We start from the raw sequence: 23,890 nt of genomic DNA, 5'->3' as shown, positions 1-23,890 counted from the left end.
ATCAGGACCACATCATCTGCAAAAAGCAGAGACCTGATCCTGCAGCCACCAAACCGGATCCCCTCAACGCCTTGACAGCGCCTAGAAATTCTGTCCATTAAAGTTATGAACAGAATCGGTGACAAAGGGCAGCCTTGGCGGAGTCCAACCCTCACTGGAAACGAGTTCCTTGATGTGAACCCGAAATAAAACCTGTGACTACGACTGTAGCTCCTTCCGGATGACAGAGCTTCTCACCCTATCTCTAAGGGAGAGACCCGCGGAGGAAACTCATTTGGGCCACTTGCACCCGTGATCTTGTCCTTTCGGTCATAACCCAAAGCTCATGACCATAGGTGAGGATGGGAACGTAGATCGACCGGTAAATTGAGAGCTTTGCTTTCCGGCTCAGCTCCTTCTTCACCACAACGGATCGATACAGCGTCCGCATTACTGAAGACGCCGCACCGATCCACCTGTCGATCTCACCATCCACTCTTCCCTCACTCGTGAACAAGACTCCGAGGTACTTGAACTCCTCCACTTGGGGCAATATCTCCTCCCCAACCCGGCACTCCACCCTTTTCCGGGCGAGAACCATGGACTCGGACTTGGAGGTGCTGATTCTCATCCCAGTGCGAACCGATCCAGTGAGAGCTGAAGATCCTGGTCAGATGAAGCCATCAGGACCACATCATCTGCAAAAAGCAGAGACCTAATCCTGCAGCCACCAAACCGGATCCCCTCAACGCCTTGACTGCGCCTAGAAATTCTGTCCATAAAAGTTATGAACAGAATCGGTGACAAAGGGCAGCCTTGGCGGAGTCCAACCCTCACTGGAAACGAGTTCCTTGATGTGAACCCGAAATAAAACCTGTGACTACGACTGTTGCTCCTTCCGGATGACAGAGCTTCTCACCCTATCTCTAAGGGAGAGACCCGCGGAGGAAACTCATTTGGGCCACTTGCATCCGTGATCTTGTCCTTTCGGTCATAACCCAAAGCTCATGACCATAGGTGAGGATGGGAACGTAGATCGACCGGTAAATTGAGAGCTTTGCCTTCCGGCTCAGCTCCTTCTTCACCACAACGGATCTATACAGCGTCCGCATTACTGAAGACGCCGCACCGATCCACCTGTCGATCTCACCATCCACTCTTCCCTCACTCGTGAACAAGACTCCCAGGTACTTGAACTCCTCCACTTGGGGCAATATCTCCTCCCCAACCCGGAGATGGCACTCCACCCTTTTCCGGGCGAGAACCATGGACTCGGACTTGGAGGTGCTGATTCTCATCCCAGTGCGAACCGATCCAGTGAAAGCTGAAGATCCTGGCCAGATGAAGCCATCAGGACCACATCATCTGCAAACAGCAGAGACCTAATCCTGCAGCCACCAAACCAGATCCCCTCAACGCCTTGACTGCGCCTAGAAATTCTGTCCATAAAAGTTATGAACAGAATCGGTGACAAAGGGCAGCCTTGGCGGAGTCCAACCCTCACTGGAAACGAGTTCCTTGATGTGAACCCGAAATAAAACCTGTGACTACGACTGTTGCTCCTTCCGGATGACAGAGCTTCTCACCCTATCTCTAAGGGAGAGACCCGCGGAGGAAACTCATTTGGGCCACTTGCATCCGTGATCTTGTCCTTTCGGTCATAACCCAAAGCTCATGACCATAGGTGAGGATGGGAACGTAGATCGACCGGTAAATTGAGAGCTTTGCCTTCCGGCTCAGCTCCTTCTTCACCACAACGGATCGATACAACGTCCGCATTACTGAAGACGCCGCACCGATCCGCCTGTCGATCTCACCATCCACTCTTCCCTCACTCGTGAACAAGACTCCCAGGTACTTGAACTCCTCAACTTGGGGCAGGGTCTCCGCCCCAACCCGGAGTTGGCACTCCACCCTTTTCCGGGCGAGAACCATGGACTCGGACTTGGAGGTGCTGATTCTCATCCCAGTCGCTTCACACTCGGCTGCGAACCGATCCAGTGAGAGCTTGAAGATCCTGGCCAGATGAAGCCATCAGGACCACATCAACTGCAAAAAGCAGAGACCTAATCCTGCAGCCACCAAACCGGATCTCCTCAACGCCTTGACTGCGCCTGGAAATTCTGTCCATAAAAGTTATGAACAGAATCGGTGACAAAGGGCAGCCTTGGCGGAGTCCAACCCTCACTGGAAACGTGTTCCTTGATGTGAACCCGAAATAAAACCTGTGACCACGACTGTAGCGACTTACCGATCTCGCAGGGTTCGCAGGGGCTTCCCCAGGCGGCTCCCAGGGTGGAGCAGCACTCGGACTTGAGCGTGGCGCCGTTGATGTTCACCTCGCAGCGGCTGTCCTGCATGGTCAGCCAGCAAGTGCTCTTCATGCTATCTGCAGGGCGACATGCAGAAGATTCAAATAGACAGATGTTTATTGGGATAAGGTAAACATCTGTTCAGTATTTCAACATAAAAGTGTTTGATTGTGAGGCATTAAAAGCCACAAAATGCAACGGGTCCATCAGACCCACAAACGCTGGCTGAGTAACAACAATATGAACGTTACACAAGGGTTAAGAACCTATTTAGTTTGTAAATCGAAGTTCCGCCGTAGTACATCGGAGGGTAGAAAAACTTGTCTGAAGGATGTCTTACCCACACAGATGGTGTTGGTAGGGTCCAGTTTGCTCCCGTGGGTGCACTCACAGTTGAAGGACCCGATCACATTGCGACACACCCCGTTGACACACGGCTTCGACTCGCATTCATTGATATCTGCAACACACACCGAGAACTGAGGTCAGGGATGTGAGACCTGGCCAAGTGGATCAACAGATTTACAGTGTGTGTGTGGGTGTGTGTAAAGGTGTGTGTGTGTGTGTGTGTTCACCTTCACATGTCTCAGAGTCTGGCTTGAAGACGAAACCTTTGGGACATGAGCACGTGTACGAGCCGGGAGTGTTTCTGCACAGGCCGTTGTCACAAAGCAGACGGTTCACCAGACACTCGTTGATGTCTGAAAGAAAGGAACCTTTCATTTATTAATAAGAATGCTTTTTTTGTTTCTACGGTTTTCTACGAGGGATTACTGTATGTATCACACAGTCTCCATGTTCATGCCTTGTGCCTGGGAGACTTAGTGAAGGGAAAAACAAAACGAAAAATGATGTAATGCGAAAGGATGTAACACAAAACGCTAGCGTAACTCAAAATACCAAAAAATAACATGCCGTGACGGAAATGACGTAACGCAAAATAATGTAACACGGGAATCCTGTAACATGAAATAACGTAACTCAATATACTGTAAAACGACAGACAGGACGTAATACAAAATGATGTAACGTGAAATTATGTAACACTAAAAACGCTAGCGTAACTCAAAATACCAAAAAATAACATGCCGTGACGGAAATGACGTAACGCAAAATAATGTAACACGGGAATCCTGTAACAAGAAATAACGTAACTCAATATACTGTAAAACGACAGACAGGACGTAATACAAAATGATGTAACGTGAAATTATGTAACACTAAAAACGCTAGCGTAACTCAAAATACCAAAAAATAACATGCCGTGACGGAAATGACGTAACGCAAAATAATGTAACACGGGAATCCTGTAACAAGAAATAACGTAACTCAATATACTGTAAAACGACAGACAGGACGTAATACAAAATGATGTAACGTGAAATTATGTAACACTAAAAACGCTAGCGTAACTCAAAATACCAAAAAATAACATGCCGTGACGGAAATGACGTAACGCAAAATAATGTAACACGGGAATCCTGTAACAAGAAATAACGTAACTCAATATACTGTAAAACGACAGACAGGACGTAATACAAAATGATGTAACGTGAAATTATGTAACACTAAAAACGCTAGCGTAACTCAAAATACCAAAAATTAACATGACATGACGGAAATGACGTAACGCAAAATAATGTAACATGGGAATCCTGTAACATGAAATAACGTATCTCAATATACTGTACAACGACATGCCGTACAAGACACGGCGTAATACAAAATGATGTAAAGTGAAATGATGTAACACAAAACGCTAGCGTAACTCAAAATACCAAAAAATAACATGCCGTGACGGAAATGACGTAACGCAAAATAATGTAACACAGGAATCCTGTAACATGAAATAATGTAACTCAATATACCGTAAAACGACATGCCGTAACAAGACACAGCGTAATACAAAATGAAGTAACGCGAAATTATGTAACAAAAAAATTTGGCATAACTCAAAATACCAAAAAATAACATGCCGTGACGGAAATGACGAAACACAAAATAATGTAACACGGGAATCCTGTAACATGAAATAACGTAACTCAATATACTGTAAAACGACATGCCGTACAAGACACGGCGTAATACAAAATGATGTAGCGTGAAATTATGTAACACAAAACGCTAGCGTAACTCAAAATACCAAAACATAACATGCCGTGACGGAAATGACGTAACGCAAAATAATGTAACACGGGAATCCTGTAACATGAAATAACGTAACTCAATATACTGTAAAACGGCATGCCGTACAAGACACGGCATAATACAAAATGATGTGAAGTGAACTTATGTAACGCAAAACGCTAGCGTAACTCAAAATACCAAAAAATAACATACCGTGAAGGAAATGACGTAACGCAAAATAATGTAACACAGGAATCCTGTAACATGAAATAACGTTACTCAAAATACCGTAAAACGACACGCCGTAGTTGAACAGAAGTAACACAAAATAATGTAACACAAAATAATGTAACACATAGTACTGTCACACGAAAAGATGTAACATGAAAAGCTGTAACACGAAAAGCTGTAACACAATACGGTAGCACGGAATGGAGTGGCAAAAAATAGCATAACTTAAAATGCCGTGAAAACGCTGTAACACGCTGTAAGACGAAACACTGTAGCTTTAAACGCTGTAATAGGAAACGCTAAAATGCTAGCACAAAATACTGTAACACACAATACTGCAACACAAAGTACTGCAACACAAAATGCAGTAACTTAAAATGCCGTAAAGCACGAAAACCCGAAATGCCTCAAAAGGAAAGACTAACATGAAACGCTGTAACACAAAATAATGTAACATACGAAATTCTGTAACACAAAGTACTGTAAAACCAAATGCAGTAACACAAAATAGCGTAACTGAAAACGCCGTAAAGCAACACGTCGTGACACGAAATGATGAAACACAAAATAATGTAACACAAAGTACGGTAACACGACATGCTGTAACACTAAAATGCTGTAACACAAAATAATGTAACACGAAATGCCCCAAGACGAAATGATCGTAACATGAAACGCTGTAACTAGCTGTAACACGCAATAAACCGTAATGGAAATGATGTGACACAAAATAATACAACACGGAATGCTGTAACACAAAACAATGTAACACGAAATGCCCCAAGACGAAATGATCGTAACATGAAACGCTGTAACTCGCTGTAACACGCAATAAACCGTAATAGAAATGATGTGACACAAAATAATACAACACGAAATGCTGTAACACAAAACAATGTAACACGAAATGCCCCAAGACGAAATGATCGTAACATGAAACGCTGTAACTCGCTGTAACACGCAATAAACCGTAATGGAAATTTTGTGACACAAAATAATACAACACAAAATGCTGTAACACAAAACAATGTAACACGAAATGCCCCAAGACGAAATGATTGTAACATGAAACGCTGTAACTCGCTGTAACACGCAATAAACCGTAATGGAAATCATGTGACATAAAATGATATAACAAGAAATGATGTAACACAAAACAATGTAACACGAAATGCCCCAAGACGAAATGATCGTAACATGAAACGCTGTAACTTGCTGTAACACGCAATAAACCGTAATGGAAATGATGTGACACAAAATAATACAACACGAAATGCTGTAACACAAAACAATGTAACACGAAATGCCCCAAGACAAAATGATCGTAACATGAAACGCTGTAACTCGCTGTAACACGCAATAAACCGTAATGGAAATGATGTGACACAAAATAATACAACACGGAATGCTGTAACACAAAACAATGTAAGACGAAATGCCCCAAGACGAAATGATCGTAACATGAAACGCTGTAACTAGCTGTAACACGCAATAAACCGTAATGGAAATGATGTGACACAAAATAATACAACACGGAATGCTGTAACACAAAACAATGTAACACGAAATGCCCCAAGACGAAATGATCGTAACATGAAACGCTGTAACTCGCTGTAACACGCAATAAACCGTAATAGAAATGATGTGACACAAAATAATACAACACGAAATGCTGTAACACAAAACAATGTAACACGAAATGCCCCAAGACGAAATGATCGTAACATGAAACGCTGTAACTCGCTGTAACACGCAATAAACCGTAATGGAAATTTTGTGACACAAAATAATACAACACAAAATGCTGTAACACAAAACAATGTAACACGAAATGCCCCAAGACGAAATGATTGTAACATGAAACGCTGTAACTCGCTGTAACACGCAATAAACCGTAATGGAAATCATGTGACATAAAATGATATAACAAGAAATGATGTAACACAAAACAATGTAACACGAAATGCCCCAAGACGAAATGATCGTAACATGAAACGCTGTAACTTGCTGTAACACGCAATAAACCGTAATGGAAATGATGTGACACAAAATAATACAACACGAAATGCTGTAACACAAAACAATGTAACACGAAATGCCCCAAGACAAAATGATCGTAACATGAAACGCTGTAACTCGCTGTAACACGCAATAAACCGTAATGGAAATGATGTGACACAAAATAATAAAACACGAAATGCTGTAACACAAAACAATGTAAGACGAAATGCCCCAAGACGAAATGATCGTAACATGAAACGCTGTAACTCGCTGTAACACGCAATAAACCGTAATGGAAATTATGTGACAGAAAATAATATAACAAGAAATTATGTAACACAAAATACTGTAACACAAAGTACGTCAACACGGCATGCTGTAACACTAAAATGCTGTAACACAAAATAATGTAACACGAAATGACATAACAAAAAACACTGTAACTCGCTGTGACACGCAATAAACCGTAATGGAAATGATGTGACACAAAATAATATAACACGAAATGCTGTAACACGAAATACTGTAGAACAAAATACTGTAACACGGAAAAGCGTAACTCAAAATTCCGTGAAACGACACGCCACAACACGAAATGATGAAACACAAAATGATGTAACGAGAAATGATGTAACACAATAGACAAAGTGCTGTAACATGACACCCCTGTAACACGCAACAGCGTAAGACGAAACATTGTAACATGAAACGATGTAACACGCAACAGCGTAACACAAAATACTGCAACATAAAGTACTGCAACACACAATGCAGTAACTTAAAATGCCGTAAAGCAATGGAAATTATGTGACACAAAATAATATAACAAGAAATGATGTGACACAAAATGATGTAACACAAAATGCTGTAACACAAAGTACGTCAACACGACATGCTGTAACACTAAAATGCTGTAAGACAAAATAATGTAGCACAAAATGTCGTAACAAGAAACGCTGTAACTCGCTGTGACACGCAATAAACCGTAATGGAAATGATGTGACACAAAATAATATAACAAGAAATGATGTAACACAAAATGCTGTAACGCAAAGTACGTCAACACAGCATGCTGTAACACTAAAACGCTGTAACACAAAATAATGTAACACGAAATGTCATAACAATAAACGCTGTAACTCGCTGTGACACGCAACAAACCGTAATGGAAATGATGTGACACAAAATAATATAACACGAAACGCTGTAACACGAAATACTGTAGAACAAAATACTGTAACACGGAAAAGCGTAACTCAAAAGTCCGTGAAACGACTCGCCACAACACGAAATGATGAAACACAAAATGATGTAACAAGAAATGATGTAACACAATAGACAAAGTGCTGTAACATGACACCCCTGTAACACGCAACGGCGTAAGACGAAACATTGTAACATGAAACGATGTAACACGCAACAGCGTAGCACAAAATACTGCAACATAAAGTACTGCAACACAAAATGCAGTAACTTAAAATGCCGTAAAGCAATGGAAATTATGTGACACAAAATAATATAACAAGAAATGATGTGACACAAAATGATGTAACACAAAATGCTGTAACACAAAGTACGTCAACACAGCATGCTGTAACACTAAAATGCTGTAACACAAAATAATGTAACACGAAATGTCATAACAAGAAACGCTGTAACTCGCTGTAACACGCAATAAACCGTAATGGAAATGATGTGACACAAAATAATATAACACGAAACGCTGTAACACGAAATACTGTAAAACAAAATACTGTAACACGGAAAAGCGTAACTCAAAATTCCGTGAAACGACACGCCACAACACGAAATGATGAAACACAAAATGATGTAACGAGAAATGATGTAACACAATAGACAAAGTGCTGTAACATGACACCCCTATAACACGCAACGGCGTAAGACGAAACATTGTAACATGAAACGATGTAACACGCAACAGCGTAACACAAAATACTGCAACATAAAGTACTGCAACACAAAATGCAGTAACTTAAAATGCCGTAAAGCAATGGAAATGATGTGACACAAAATAATATAACAAGAAATGATGTGACACAAAATGATGTAACACAAAATGCTGTAACACAAAGTACGTCAACACGACATGCTGTAACACTAAAATGCTGTAACACAAAATAATGTAGCACAATATGTCGTAACAAGAAACGCTGTAACTCGCTGTGACACGCAATAAACTGTAATGGAAATGATGTGACACAAAATAATATAACAAGAAATGATGTAACACAAATTGCTGTAACACAAAGTACGTCAACACAGCATGCTGTAACACTAAAATGCTGTAACACAAAATAATGTAACACGAAATGTCATAACATGAAACGCTGTAACTCGCTGTGACACGCAATAAACCGTAATGGACATGATGTGACACAAAATAATATAACACGAAACGCTGTAACACGAAATGCTGTAAAACAAAATACTGTAACACAAAATGCTGTAACACGGAAAAGCGTAGCTCAAAATTCCGTGAAACGACACGCCACAACACGAAATGATGAAACACAAAATGATGTAACAAGAAATGCTGTAACACAAAACAATGTAACACGAAATGCCCCAAGACGAAATGATCGTAACATGAAACGCTGTAACTCGCTGTAACACGCAATAAACCGTAATGGAAATTATGTGACACAAAATAATATAACAAGAAATGATGTAACACAAAATGCTGTAACACAAAGTACGTCAACACGGCATGCTGTAACACTAAAATGCTGTAACACAAAATAATGTAACACGAAATGTCATAACAAGAAACGCTGTAACTTGCTGTAACACGCAACAAACCGTAATGGAAATGATGTGACACAAAATAATATAACACGAAATGCTGTAACACGAAATACTGTAAAACAAAATACTGTAACACAAAATGCTGTAACACGGAAAAACGTAACTCAGAATTCCGTGAAACGACACGCCACAACACGAAATGATGAAACACGAAATGATGTAACACAATAGACAAAGTGCTGTAACGCGAAATGCCGCAAGACAAAACGCCGTAACATGACACCCCTGAAACACGCAACGGCGTAAGACGAAACATTGCAACATGAAACGATGTAACACGCAACAGCGTAACACAAAACGCCGCGACATGAAACTCTGTAATACGAAACACCGTAGCACGATTACCGCCCTGTAACTTCTCATTTGTAGAGGAAAAAGGCAAATATATGCTTAATAAGAGCAAAAAAAAACAAAAAATAAAACATTGGTATCTCGATTTTCGTGTGGCACACTTTTGTATAAGTCCGGTTTTAACAAAGATTTTGCCCCAAAACTAGCGTGTAACAAACCTATGTAAAAGTGATGTTACATTTTATTATTATGTATTTATTTTAGTCTTCATAGAAGTCTGGAACAAATGATAATCTCTTATTGGCAAAATTGCGTCGGTTTCCTCCGACCTTTTGGAATGGATTATTACCAAAAACCGAAGTATCGCCGTGTACTAAATTAAAAAACTGAATCCAAATAAAGTCTTCGAAGTTTTAAGATAGTTTATTACCAACAATGTAGAAAAAGTTGAAAGACTCACCAACACAGTTTTTGCCGCTGGTGTCCGACTCGTAGCCGATGTTACAGATGCAACGGTAACTCCCTCTCAGATTCTCACAGATGCCGTTCTGACAAATGTCCGGGTCCAGGGCGCACTCGTTGATGTCTGGGAAGACGTGGGTTAAAACCAATCAATGTCCGGCAAAAAGACTCCCTTGAAGCGTCACACTGACCTCTGCCGTCGGCCGTGATGCCGATACCGCTACTGCACACCGCCTGGAACTCCGCTAGAGGGCGCCAGAGAGACTTCGTAAACAACCTGGAAAACGTCGAGACGTGAAGTGGAGCTACCTGAGTTTCTGGACGGGCACGGCTGGCACGGCTCTCCGAAGCCGTGCTCGGGGTTGGCGCAGCAGCACTCGGACTTGGTCACGGCGCCGGGGAAGGGCCGCGAACACGTGCCCATCTTGATGGCGCCGTAACAGGTGGTCCTCATGTGCGTGTCCACGCACACTCTCCCGTCCACGTCGACCGCCAGGCCGGGCGGGCACTCGCAGCGGAAGGAGCCCTCGGAGTTGATGCAGCGCCCGTTCATGCAGATTCCCGGAGTCTGACACTCGTCGATGTCTGAGGAACAGTTGGGGTAACACGTCAGACTATTGACTTTCACTGTTTTGTCCTACAGGATGGATTCTCAAACCATCTAGTGGTACGCCAAAAAACTGTTAAGAGTGGCCACAAATTTTCAATAAAACCTCTGCCTTGTTTTCAATGAATACTTAAGCCCAATATGCTACTGTATTCTAATGTTGGTCATTATGGTGGTACTTGATGAGCCTTTTTTTTGGAAAATACATCCAAATAGATCAAATTACAAGAAAAATACAGTAACTATGGGTCGATTGCTGTATGACAGCCTCGTTGATTACCTATTGATTACCCATACAACTTTTTCCACATCGGACGTGATACTGATATTGAGTATTGGCCGATATCATTCTGATATCAGCGCAAATCATGGCACACACTTTCATTATTTTTCCGTGTGGAATATTACAAAACGATTGATCAAATGGAATTACCCAGAGAACAATGGGAGCTATGAAAAACAATAAACTATTTTTTACTAACCGTCTGGAATGGTTAATTACCAAAAACCGAAGTAACAATCAATGTTTAACAAACTGGGATAAAAAATTGTCTAAAAATTCAGTATGAAAAAATCAGTGTCTAAAAATTCAGTGTCCAAAAATTCAGTGTAAAAAAAATCACTGTCTGAAAAAATGTCTAAAAATTCTATGTAAAAAATGTGTCTAAACATGTAATGTAAAACAAATCAGTGTCTAAAATATACAGTGTCTTAAAATTTTGTGGGAAAAAAAGTGTTTTAAAATTCAGTGTAAAAAAAATCAGTGTCTAAAAAATGTAGTATAAAAAAAGTCAGTTTCTAAAAATTCAGAGTGAAAAAAAAATAGTGTCTGAAAATTCAGTGTGATAACAATCAGTGTTTAAAATAATCAGTGTCTTAAAAGTCAGTGTAAAAAAAGTCAGTGTCTTAAAATTCAGTGTAAAAAAATCAGTGACTGAAAAGTTTACGATAAAAAAATCAGTTTCTAAAAATTCAGAGTAAAAAAAATTGTGACAAAAAATTCTGTGTGAAAAAAATCAGTGTATAAAAAATGTTTGGTCTAAAAACTCAGTGTAAAAAAATCTGTTTTTAACAAATCAGTGTCTAAAAATTCAGTGCAAAAAAATCAGTTTTTAACAAATCAGTGTAAAAAGAATCAGTCTAAAAATTCAGTGTAAAAAAAGTCAGTGTCTTAAAATTCAGTGTAAAAAAATCAGTGACTAAAAAGTTTTCTATAAAAAAATCAGTTTCTAAAAATTCAGAGTAAAAAGAATTGTGACTAAAAATTCTGTGTGAAAAAAATCAGTGTCTAAAAAATTTTTGGTCTAAAAACTCAGTGTAAAAAAATCTGTTTTTAACAAATCAGTGTCTAAAAATTCAGTGCAAAAATATCAGTTTTTAACAAATCAGTGTAAAAAAAAAAATCAGTCTAAAAATTCAGTGTGAAAAAATCAGGGTCTAAAAAATCAGTGTCCAAAAATTCAGTATAAAAAAATTACTGTCTAAAGAAATGTGTGCCTAAAAATTCTGTGTAAAAAAATGTGTGCCTAAAAATCATTATCTAAAATAATCAGTGTCTTAACATTTTGTGTAAAAAAAATGTGTCTTAAAATTCAGTGTAAAAAAATCAGTGTCTAAAAAATTTAGTATAAAAAAATCAGTTTCTAAAAATTCAGAGTAAAAAAAATTGTGTTTAAAAATTGTGTGAAAAAAATCAGTGTTTAAAATAATCAGTGTCTTAAAATTCAGTGTAAAAAAAAGTTGGTGTCTTAAAATTCAGTGTAAATAAATCTGTGTCTAAAAATGTTTTTGTCTAAAAACCCAGTGTAAAAAAATCTGTTTTTAACATATCAGTGTCTAAAAATTCAGTGCAAAAAATCTGTTTTTAACAAATCAGTGTAAAAAAAAAATCAGTATAAAATTTCAGTGAAAAAATCAGTGTCTAAAAATTCAGTGTAAAAAAATTACTGTCTGAAAGAAATTCTAAAAATTCTGTGTAAAAAATGTGTCTAAAAATGTAATGTAAAACAAATCAGTATCTAAAATAATCAGTGTCTTACAATTTTGTGTAAAAAAAATGTCTTAAAATTCAGTGTAAAAAAATCAGTGTCTAAAAAATTTAGTATAAAAAAAATCAGTTTCTAAAAATTCAGAGTAAAAAAAAATTGTGTCTAAAAATTATGTGTGAAAAAAATCAGTGTTTAAAATAATCAGTGTCTTAAAATTCAGTGTAAAAAAAGTCAGTGTCTTAAAATTCAGTGTAAAAAAATCAGTGACTAAAAATGTACTATAAAAAAATCAGTTTCTAAAAATTCAGAGTAAAAAAAATAGTGACTAAAAATTCAGAGTAAAATAAATAGTGTCTAAAAATTCAGTGTGAAAAAAATCAGTGTCTAAAAAATGTTTTGTCTAAAAACTCAGTGTAAAAAAATCAGTTTTTAACAAATCAGTGTCTAAAAATTCAGTGCAAAAAATCAGTTTTTAACAAATCAGTGTAAAAAAATCAGTCTAAAAATTCAGTTTGAAAATATCATGGTCTAAAAAATCAGTGTCCAAAAATTCAGTATAAAAAAATTACTGTCTAAAAAAATGCGTACTTAAAAATTCTGTGTAAAAAAATGTGTGCCTAAAAATGTAATGTAAAACAAATCAGTATCTAACATAATCATTGTCTTAATATTTTGTTAAAAAAAATGTGTGTCTTAAAATTCAGTGTAAAAAAATCAGTGTCTAAAAAAATTTAGTATAAAAAAAGCAGTTTGTAAAAATTCAGAATAGGAAAAAATTGTGTCTAAAAATTATGTGTGAAAAAAATCAGTGTCTAAAATAATCAGTGTTGTAAAATTCAGTGTAAAAAAAAGTCAGTGTCTTAAAATTCAGTGTAAAAAAAAATCAGTGACTAAAATATTTACGATAAAAAAATCTGTTCCTAAAAATTCAGAGTAAAAAAAATTGTGACAAAAAAATTCAGTGTGAAAAAAATCAGTGTCTAAAGATTTTTTTGTCTAAAAACTCAGTGTAAAAAAAAATCAGTTTTTAACAAATCAGTGTCTAAAATAATCAGTCTTGTAAAATTCAGTGTAAAAAAAAAGTCAGTGTCTTAAAATTCAGTGTAAAAAAAAATCAGTGACTAAAATATTTACAATAAAAAAATCTGTTCCTAAAAATTCAGAGTAAAAAAAATTGTGACAAAAAAATTCAGTGTGAAAAAAATCAGTGTCTAAAGATTTTTTTGTCTTAAAATTCAGTGTAAAAAAATCAGTGTCTAAAAAATGTAGTATAAAAAAAGCAGTTTGTAAAAATTCAGAGTAGGAAAAAATTGTGTGTAAAAATTATGTGTGAAAAAAATCAGTGTCTAAAATAATCAGTGTTGTAAAATTCAGTGTAAAAAAAGTCAGTGTCTTAAAATTCAGTGTAAAAAAAATCAGTAACTAAAATATTTATGATAAAAAAATCAGTTTCTAAAAATTCAGAGTAAAAAAAATTGTGACAAAAAAATTCAGTGTGAAAAAAACCAGTGTCTAAAGATTTTTTTGTCTAAAAACTCAGTGTAAAAAAATCAGTTTTTAACAAATCAGTGTCTAAAAATTCAGTGCAAAAAAATCAGTTTTTAACAAAACAGTGTAAAAAAAATCAGTATAAAAATTCAGTATAAAAAAACTGTTTTTAACAAATTGTAAAAAAAAAATCAGTGTCTAAAAAATATCAGTGTAAAAAAAATCAGTTTTCAACAAATCAGTGTGTCTAAAAAATAAATATTCAGTGTAAAAATTTAATTTAAAAAAATTGTTTTATTGTGTGTCCGGGTAGGTTTTTGCCACGTCCCTCACTTTAAGTGTGAGTGAAGACCTGATAAGTCGGAAAGAGAAATAGATGACACAGTATCATCTGCTCACAGATGCCACCTGATGGTTGTTTAAGCACACTGCAGCTGGTCCTGGGTCGTCCCACTCCTTAATGCGTCAGTCACACGCAGGATTCTCACAGAAATAAGGCAATAATACAACCTTACCTACTGTAATTCGCAAAAAAGACACAAATTCATCTCCGTAGTAATTAATATGAAAATGTGAATTTGATGAAATACCCACACTGGCGCCTACTACGCTAAAAACACAACGATAGTTTTGTTTTTGAAAGAAAAGTTCATTTTCCCAGGATGTTGAGCAGACGTACCAGTGCAGTAGCGTCCGTTGGATGCGAGTGCAAAGCCGGGCTTGCAGATGCACTTAAAGCTGCCGTCCTCGTTGATGCACATGCCGTTCAGACACATGTTGGTGGTGGCGCACTCGTCGTGATCTGTAACACAAAGTATGGTAACACGACATGCTGTAACACTAAAATTCTGTAACACAAAATACCCCAAGACGAATGGCTGTAACATGAAACGCGTGACTCAAAATTCCGGGAAACGACACGCCACAACACGAAATGATGAAACACAAAATGCTGTTGCACTGTTACATGACACGCTGTAACACTAAAATGCGGTAACACAAAACAATGCAAGACGAAATGCCCCAAGACAAAACGCTGTAGCATGAAACGCTGTAACACGCAACACCGTAATGGAAATTATGTGACACAAAATAATGTAACACGAAATGCTGTAAAACAAAAATGCTGTAATATGAAATGCTGTAACATAAAAAAGCGTAACTCAAAATTCGAAATGATGAAACACAGAATGATGTAACACGAAATGCTGTTAGACAAAGTGCTGTAACACGAAATGCCGCGAGAGGAAACGCTGTAACATGAAACGCTGTAACATGCTGTAACACGCAACACCGTAATGGAAATAATGTGACACAAAATAATGTAACACGGAATGCTGTAACATGAAATGCTGTAACACGAAAAAACTTTAACTCAAAATTCCGTGAATCAACGCCATAGCACGAAATGATGAAACACAGAATGATGCAACACGAAATGATGTAACATGAAATGCCGCGAGACGAAACACGGTAATATGAAACGACGTAACACGCAACGGTGTAACACAAAACGCCGTGACACGAAACGCCGTAACACGAAACGCCGTAACACGAAACGCCGTAACACGAAACGCCGTAACACGAAACGCCGTAACACGAAACGCCTTAACACGAAACGCCTTAACACGAAACGCCTTAACACGAAACGCCGTAACAAGAAACGCCGTAACACAAATAATCAGTTTTTAAACAAATCAGTGTCTAAAAATTCAGTGCAAAAAATCAGTTTTCAACAAATCAGTGTGAAAAAAAAAAAGTAAAAAAATTCAGTGTGAAAAAATTAGTGTCTAAAAATTCAGTGTAAAAGAAAAATTACTGTCTGAAAAAATTTCTAAAAATTCTGTGTAACAAAATGTGTCTAAAAATGTAATGTAAAACAAATCAGTGTCTAAAATAATCAGTGTCTTAACATTCAGAGTAAAAAAAAATTGTGTCTGAAAATTCAGTGTGAAAAAAATCAGTTTTAAAATAATCAGTGTCTTAAAATTCAGTGTAAAAAAATCAGGGACTAAAAAGTTTACTATAAAAAAAATCAGTTTCTAAAAATTCAGTGTGAAAAAAATCAGTGTCTAAACATTTTTTTGTCAAAAAGTCAGTGTAAAAAAATCAGTTTTTAAACAAATCAGTGTAAAAAAAATAAGTCCAAAAATTCAGTGTGAAAAAATCAGTGTCTAAAAATTCAGTGTATAAAAATCACCGTCTGAAAAAATTACTAAAAATTCTGTGTAAAAAAATTGTCTACAAATGTAATGTAAAACAGATCAGTGTCTAAAATAATCAGTGTCTTAAAATTTTGTGTAAAAAAAATTAGTGTTTTAAAATTCAGTGTAAAAAAATCAGTGTCTAAAAAATGTAGTATAAAAAAGTCAGTGTCTAAAAATTCAGTGCAAAAAAATCAGTTTTTAACAAATCAGTGTAAAAAAAAAAAGTCTTAAAAATTCAGTGTAAAAAATTACTGTCTGAAAAAATTTCTAAAAAGTCTGTGTAAAAAAATGTGTCTAAAAATGTAATGTAAAACAAATCAGTGTCTAAAATAATCAGTGTCTTAACATTTTGTGGAAAAAAAAATTAAGTGTAAAAAAATCAGTGTCTAAAAAATTTAGTGTAAGAAAATCAGTTTCTAAAAATTCAGAGTAAAAAAAAATTGTGTCTTAAAATTCAGTGTAAAAAAAGTCAGTGTCTTAAAATTCAGTGTAAAAAAAACAGGGACTAAAAAGTTTACTATAAAAAAAATCAGTTTCTAAAAATTCAGTGTGAAAAAAATCAGTGTCTAAACATTTTTTTGTCAAAAAGTCAGTGTAAAAAAATCAGTTTTTAAACAAATCAGTGTAAAAAAAAATAAGTCAAAAAATTCAGTGTGAAAAAATCAGTGTCTAAAAATTCAGTGTCCAAAAATTCAGTGTGAAAAAATCAGTGTCTAAAAATTCAGTGTCCAAAAATTCAGTGTAAAAAATCACCGTCTGAAAAAATTTCTAAAAATTCTGTGTAAAAAAATTGTCTAAAAATGTAATGTAAAAAAAAATCAGTTTCTAAAAATTCAGTGTGAAAAAAATCAGTGTCTAAACATTTTTTTGGCAAAAAGTCAGTGTAAAAAAATCAGTTTTTAAACAAATCAGTGTAAAAAAAAATAAGTCAAAAAATTCAGTGTGAAAAAATCAGTGTCTAAAAATTCAGTGTCCAAAAATTCAGTGTGAAAAAATCAGTGTCTAAAAATTCAGTGTCCAAAAATTCAGTGTAAAGAAATCACCGTCTGAAAAATTTTCTAAAAATTCTGTGTAAAAGAATTGTCTAAAAATGTAATGTAAAAAAAAAATCAGTGTCTAAAATAATCAGTGTCTTAAAATTTTGTGTAAAAAAAATTAGTGTTTTAAAATTCAGTGTAAAAAAATCAGTGTCTAAAAAATTTAGTATAAAAAAATCAGTTTCTAAAAATTCAGCGTAAAAAAAGTGTCTCTAAAAATTATGTGTGAAAAAGATTATTAAAGTATTAAAGTATGGTCTGTGCTCCTTTAATACGTGTAGCTCTAAATCTGACCAGTAGAGGGCGATAACGCCACACCTTAGCTTTAATTGTGTTCGGCCACATTCATTGTGTGCAATGTTTGCTGTGTATGTTGTTTCATTTCTACATAGTTTATTTTGTGAATGCATTAACACCAAACCTTCTATTCGAATCATGTAAAATACACAATGGGCGTTATACTTTTGTAACGTTTATCTTATGTGTATACTTTAAAAGTGTATTATATTTTCAGTCTTACAAACTGAAATGAAGGAAGTAGTGTAAAGAGATGAAACTGAGGAAGGAAAACAATTCAAAAGAAGGAAGACAACTTCTGGAGCTTCTGTTTGTTCGTGCTGTTAACTATCTGCACGCGCGAGGGCGGAACAATGAATGTATTGACAGCGCAGTGTGAAAGCCAATGTGTTTACTTTGTAGTTAAGTAAACGTGGTCTCAAAGGAATATTTAATGATGTACATTATCTCAAATAACTCATGTGTCGATATTTCGATTTGACGATCGATATTAGAACATAAAGATTTGGTCTTTAGGTCTTTCAGGCGTCCTTACCGATGCAGTTCTTGCCGTCGGGAGTGAGCTCAAAGCCGGCGTTGCAGATGCACTGGAAGCTTCCCTCCGTGTTGACGCAGCGGCCATTGCGACACATCACCCCGTTCACGATACACTCGTCGATATCTAGGAAGAAACAAGGATTTGAGCGCCACCTTGTACAGGAAGTCGGATGTACGAAACCTAAAACCAGTCAAGTTGTCACCTTGTGTAAATGGTAAATAAAAAGAGAATACAACAAATCCTTGTCAACTTATATTCAATTGAATAGACTGCAAAGACAATATATTTCATGTTCACACTGAGAAAATTTGTTTGCCTGCAACATGTTTAAAAAAAGCTGGCACAAGTGGCAAAAAAGACTGAGAAATGCTCATCAAAGACTTATTTGGAACATCCCACAGGTGAACAGGCTAATTGGGAACAGGTGGGTGCCATGATTGGGTATAAAAGCAGCTTCCATGAAATGCTCAGTCCTTCACAAACAAGGACGGGGCGAGGGTCACCACTTTGTCAACAAATTGTCGAACAGTTTGAGAACATTTGTCAACGAGCAATTGCAAGGAATTGAGGGATTTCACCATCTACGCTCCGTAATATCATCAAAAGGTTCAGAGAATCTGGAGAAATCACTGCACATAAGCCATGATATTACGCACCTTCGATCCCTCAGGCGGTACTGCATCAAAAAGCGACATCAGTGTGTAAAGGATATCACCACATGGGCTCAGGAACACTTCAGAAAACCACTGTCAGTAGCTACAGTCGGTCGCTACATCTGCAAGTGCAAGTTAAAACTCTACTAAGCAAAGCCACAGCCATTTATCAACAACACCCAGAAACGCCGCCGGCTTCGCTTGTCACGACTTGATCTTGGGAGTTTGCTTTTCCGGGATGCAACGGAAAGTTGGCACGGGCGAGACGGGAATGAAGGTACATGATTTATTTAAAGACTATAAATACAAAAAAAAGGATCAAACAAAAAGCGCGCACAGTGGCGGAGAATAAACCATGAACAATCAAACAAAACTCGCAAACTATGGCTTGAATAAAGAAAACTTACTTGGCATGGACAAAAAAAGGAGCAGCGTGAACATGGACATGAAAAAATGGACAGAGCATACATGTGGTGTGAGGTCGTCAGCAAGACAAACTGAAAAACACTGAACTTAAATACTACAGACATGATTAACGAAAACAGGTGCGTGACTCAAGACGTGAAACAGGTGCGTGACGTGACAGGTGAAAACTAACGGGTTGCTATGGTGACAATCAAGAGTGCACAATGAGTCCAAACGTGGAACAGGTGAAACTAATGGATAATCATGCAAACAAGACAAGGGAGTAAAAAGCCAGACACCAAAAATTCCTATAACTAAACAAAAACATGACTTAAAACAAAAACATGATTACACAGACATGACATCGCTGGGCCCGAGCTCAGTGGCCTAGTGGTTAGAGTGTCCGTCCTGAGATCGGTAGGTTGGGAGTTCAAATCCCGGCCGAGTCATACCAAAGACTATAAAAATGGGACCCATTACCTCCCTGCTTGGCACTCAGCATCAAGGGTTGGAATTGGGGGTTAAATCACCAAAATGATTCCCGGGCGCAGCCACCGCTGCTGCCCACTGCTCCCCTCACCTCCCAGGGGGTGATCAAGGGTGATGGGTCAAATGCAGAGAATAATTTCGCCACACCTAGTGTGTGTGTGACAATCATTGGTACTTTAACTTTAACTTTAACTTTACAGTTGGTCGCTACATCTGTAAGTGCAAGTTAAAACTCTACTAAGCAAAGCCACAGCCATTTATCAACAACACCCAGAAACGCCGCCGGCTTCGCTGGGCCCGAGCTCATCTAAGATGGACTGATGCAAAGTGGAAAAAGTGCCCCGTGGTCCGACGAGTCCACATTTCAAATTGTTTTTGGAAACTGTGGACGTGGTGTCCTCCGGAACAAAGAGGAAAAGAACCTTCCGGATTGTAATAGGCGCAAAGTGTAAAAGCCGTAAAGTGTATTAGTGCCCAAGACATGGGTAACTTACACATCTGTGAAGGCACCATTAATGCTGAAAGGTACATACAGGTTTTGGAACAACATATGTTGCCATCCGAGCAACGTTATCATGGACGCCCCTGCTTATTTCAGCAAGACAACGCCAAGCCACGTGTTACAACAGCGTGGCTTCGTAGTAAAAGAGTACGGGTACTAGACTGGCCTGCCTGTAGTCCAGACCTGTCTCCCATTGAAAATGTGAATGCTAAAATATGAGAAGGGAGGCTGTTGAACAACTTAAGCTGTACAACAAGCAAGAATGGCAAAGAATTCCACTTCAAAAATGTGTCCCAAACCTTTACTGAGGGTTGTTAAAAGGAAAGGCAATGTAACACAGTGGCAAAAATGCACCTGTGACAACTTTTTGCTGCAATTAAATTCAAAGTTTATGATTATTTGCAGAAAAAAAACATGAAATATCTTGTCTTTGCAGTCTATTCAATTGAATATAAGTTGAAAAGGATTTGTTGTATTCTCTATTTTATTCACAAATTACACAACGTGACAACGTCACTACTTTGGGGTTTTTTGTAGTTGTTTGTATGTGTGTGGTACCGATGCAGGCTTGCTTGGTGGGGGTCCCCTGGTAGCCCTCGTGACACTTGCAGTGGTACGAGCCCGGCGTGTTGACGCAGTCGCCGTTGATGCACGGATTACTCACGCATTCGTCCACATCTGCAAAAAGTCAGCAGACTTTAAACTGGATCACACAAGTTCCGGAAGCTGCCAGAAGATGGCAGTGCAATGCTCTGGTATCAAGTGTGGCGAGAGCTTGATGGAGTCAATACAGGTAGGGCTGGTCGATACGGAGAATCGTGGTATCAATCTGATGACTGGTATTCACTTGAACTGTCATGAACATTGAATCATTTTGGAACTTTGCCTCGAGTTGATTATCAGATTCAATCAGGAATTTGACTTCTGTGCCATCTTTTGTTCAATGTAAACAATAAATATCAACAATGAACCCCAAATATAAATGAAAGCTGCAAGCAGCATTGGTCGGGCCCGCGTATTTGGCAGGTGCTAGTCCTAAGTGTCCCAATACTTTTGTCAAGTTTTAGTCCCAAGTGTCCCAATACTTTTGTCCAGTGTAAGTGTCCCAATACTTTTGTCCAGTGGTAGTCCTAAGTTTCCCAATACTGTTGTCTACTTTTAGTCGTAAGTGTCCCAATACTTTTGTCAAGTTGTAGTCCCAAGTGTCCCAATACTTTTGTCCAGTTTTCGGCTTAAGTGTCCCAAAACTTTTGTCCGGTGATAGTCATAAGTGTCCCAATACTTTTGTCAAGTTTTAGTCCCAAGTGTCCCAATACTTTTGTCCAGTGTAAGTGTCCCAATACTTTTGTCCAGTGGTAGTCCTAAGTTTCCCAATACTGTTGTCTACTTTTAGTCGTAAGTGTCCCAATACTTTTGTCAAGTTGTAGTCCCAAGTGTCCCAATACTTTTGTCCAGTTTTCGGCTTAAGTGTCCCAAAACTTTTGTCCGGTGATAGTCATAAGTGTCCCAATACTTTTGTCAAGTTTTAGTCCCAAGTGTCCCAATACTTTTGTCCAGTGTAAGTGTCCCAATACTTTTGTCCAGTCGTAGTCCTAAGTTTCCCAATACTGTTGTCTACTTTTAGTCGTAAGTGTCCCAATACTTTTGTCAAGTTGTAGTCCCAAGTGTCCCAATACTTTTGTCCAGTTTTCGGCTTAAGTGTCCCAAAACTTTTGTCCAGTGATAGTCATAAGTGTCCCAATACTTTTGTCAAGTTTTAGTCCCAAGTGTCCCAATACTTTTGTCCAGTGTAAGTGTCCCAATACTTTTGTCCAGTGGTAGTCCTAAGTTTCCCAATACTGTTGTCTACTTTTAGTCGTAAGTGTCCCAATACTTTTGTCAAGTTGTAGTCCCAAGTGTCCCAATACTTTTGTCCAGTTTTCGGCTTAAGTGTCCCAAAACTTTTGTCCAGTGATAGTCATAAGTGTCCCAATACTTTTGTCAAGTTTTAGTCCCAAGTGTCCCAATACTTTTGTCCAGTGTAAGTGTCCCAATACTTTTGTCCAGTGGTAGTCCTAAGTTTCCCAATACTGTTGTCTACTTTTAGTCGTAAGTGTCCCAATACTTTTGTCAAGTTGTAGTCCCAAGTGTCCCAATACTTTTGTCCAGTTTTCGGCTTAAGTGTCCCAATACTTTTGTCAAGTTTTAGTCCCAAGTGTCCCAATACTTTTGTCCAGTGTAAGTGTCCCAATACTTTTGTCCAGTGGTAGTCCTAAGTTTCCCAATACTGTTGTCTACTTTTAGTCGTAAGTGTCCCAATACTTTTGTCAAGTTGTAGTCCCAAGTGTCCCAATACTTTTGTCCAGTTTTCGGCTTAAGTGTCCCAAAACTTTTGTCCGGTGATAGTCATAAGTGTCCCAATACTTTTGTCAAGTTTTAGTCCCAAGTGTCCCAATACTTTTGTCCAGTGTAAGTGTCCCAATACTTTTGTCCAGTGGTAGTCCTAAATTTCCCAATACTGTTGTCTACTTTTAGTCGTAAGTGTCCCAATACTTTTGTCAAGTTGTAGTCCCAAGTGTCCCAATACTTTTGTCCAGTTTTCGGCTTAAGTGTCCCAAAACTTTTGTCCAGTGATAGTCCTAAGTGTCCCAATACTTTTGTGTACTTGTAGTCTGAAGTGTCCCAATACTTTTGTCTAGTGTACCTACCTAGTCTGCTTTGTGTGGGCACGCTGGTGCTTCCTGCTTTTAAGCAGCCATCTTAAAAAAACAGCGCTCTAGCGGTTCTTTGAAGGGTCATAAAATCAAAACCGGAGCAGGTATCAAAACTCTTTCGCCATCTTTTAATCGGAAGGGTTCAATCTCTCTCCTGTGTTAGTTTGAAGCTGAAACAACAAACGCGCTCAGAGGAGATAATGCTTGAAGAAAGGTGACCGGTTTTTACAAAAAATTTTGTTTTGAAGGGGGAATAGCAAACTTCCTGTTGATTTTTTGCTGGGGGTTGTCAATTTATGAAATGCAGTTCTAAGTGAGACCTACATAGTGGTTTTTGTTTCATGTCTCTCCGACTTTCCCAGTGGGAGTTACAGGCAGTTTTGTCATTTTTTTTCTTCCGAGGAGCAGTTTTTTCTGCGGTAGAGCGCAATTTTGAGATGTGGGGTTAGGTTTTTTATTAGATCGCAATTTTTGCCAGTCCTGATGTGTGCGTTCAGTTTGGTGAGTTTTGAAGGATGTTAAGGGGGTCAAATTACAGCTCAAAGAGGCAAAAGTGACTGTTTTTAGTACTTTTTTGTCTTGAAGGGGGAATTGCCAACTTCCAATTGATTTTAGCCCAAGAATGTACTATTATAAAATCTAGGTCTGAGTCAGACCTACATAGAGGTTTTTGTTTCATGTCTCTCCGACCTTCCTAGTGGGAGTTACAGGCAGTCTAGTTTTTTTTCCTAGGGGGCGCTAGAGCGCAATTTTGAGT

At 37.7% G+C, this 23,890-nt stretch overlaps 1 protein-coding gene across 1 annotated transcript in view; it reads right to left on the bottom strand.

Annotated features, from left to right (window-relative positions):
- The window catches only part of fbn2b (fibrillin 2b), a 335,304-nt gene that overhangs the window by 96,382 nt on the left and 215,032 nt on the right, over positions 1–23,890 (bottom strand). Inside the window, exons 13-21 of the mRNA XM_061976207.1 lie at positions 20,999–21,118; positions 18,389–18,514; positions 14,992–15,114; positions 10,539–10,814; positions 10,421–10,474; positions 10,228–10,353; positions 2,867–2,992; positions 2,632–2,751; positions 2,231–2,368 (exon numbers count right to left, since the gene is read on the bottom strand). Coding sequence (XP_061832191.1) covers positions 2,231–2,368; positions 2,632–2,751; positions 2,867–2,992; positions 10,228–10,353; positions 10,421–10,474; positions 10,539–10,814; positions 14,992–15,114; positions 18,389–18,514; positions 20,999–21,118 — 1,209 coding nt within the window. The remainder of the gene's footprint in view (positions 1–2,230; positions 2,369–2,631; positions 2,752–2,866; positions 2,993–10,227; positions 10,354–10,420; positions 10,475–10,538; positions 10,815–14,991; positions 15,115–18,388; positions 18,515–20,998; positions 21,119–23,890) is intronic.

The sequence above is a fragment of the Nerophis lumbriciformis genome, linkage group LG14 (assembly GCF_033978685.3).
Source record: "Nerophis lumbriciformis linkage group LG14, RoL_Nlum_v2.1, whole genome shotgun sequence".
Classification (NCBI taxonomy): Eukaryota; Metazoa; Chordata; class Actinopteri; order Syngnathiformes; family Syngnathidae; genus Nerophis; species Nerophis lumbriciformis.
This window is presented reverse-complemented; position numbering and strand designations above follow the sequence as displayed.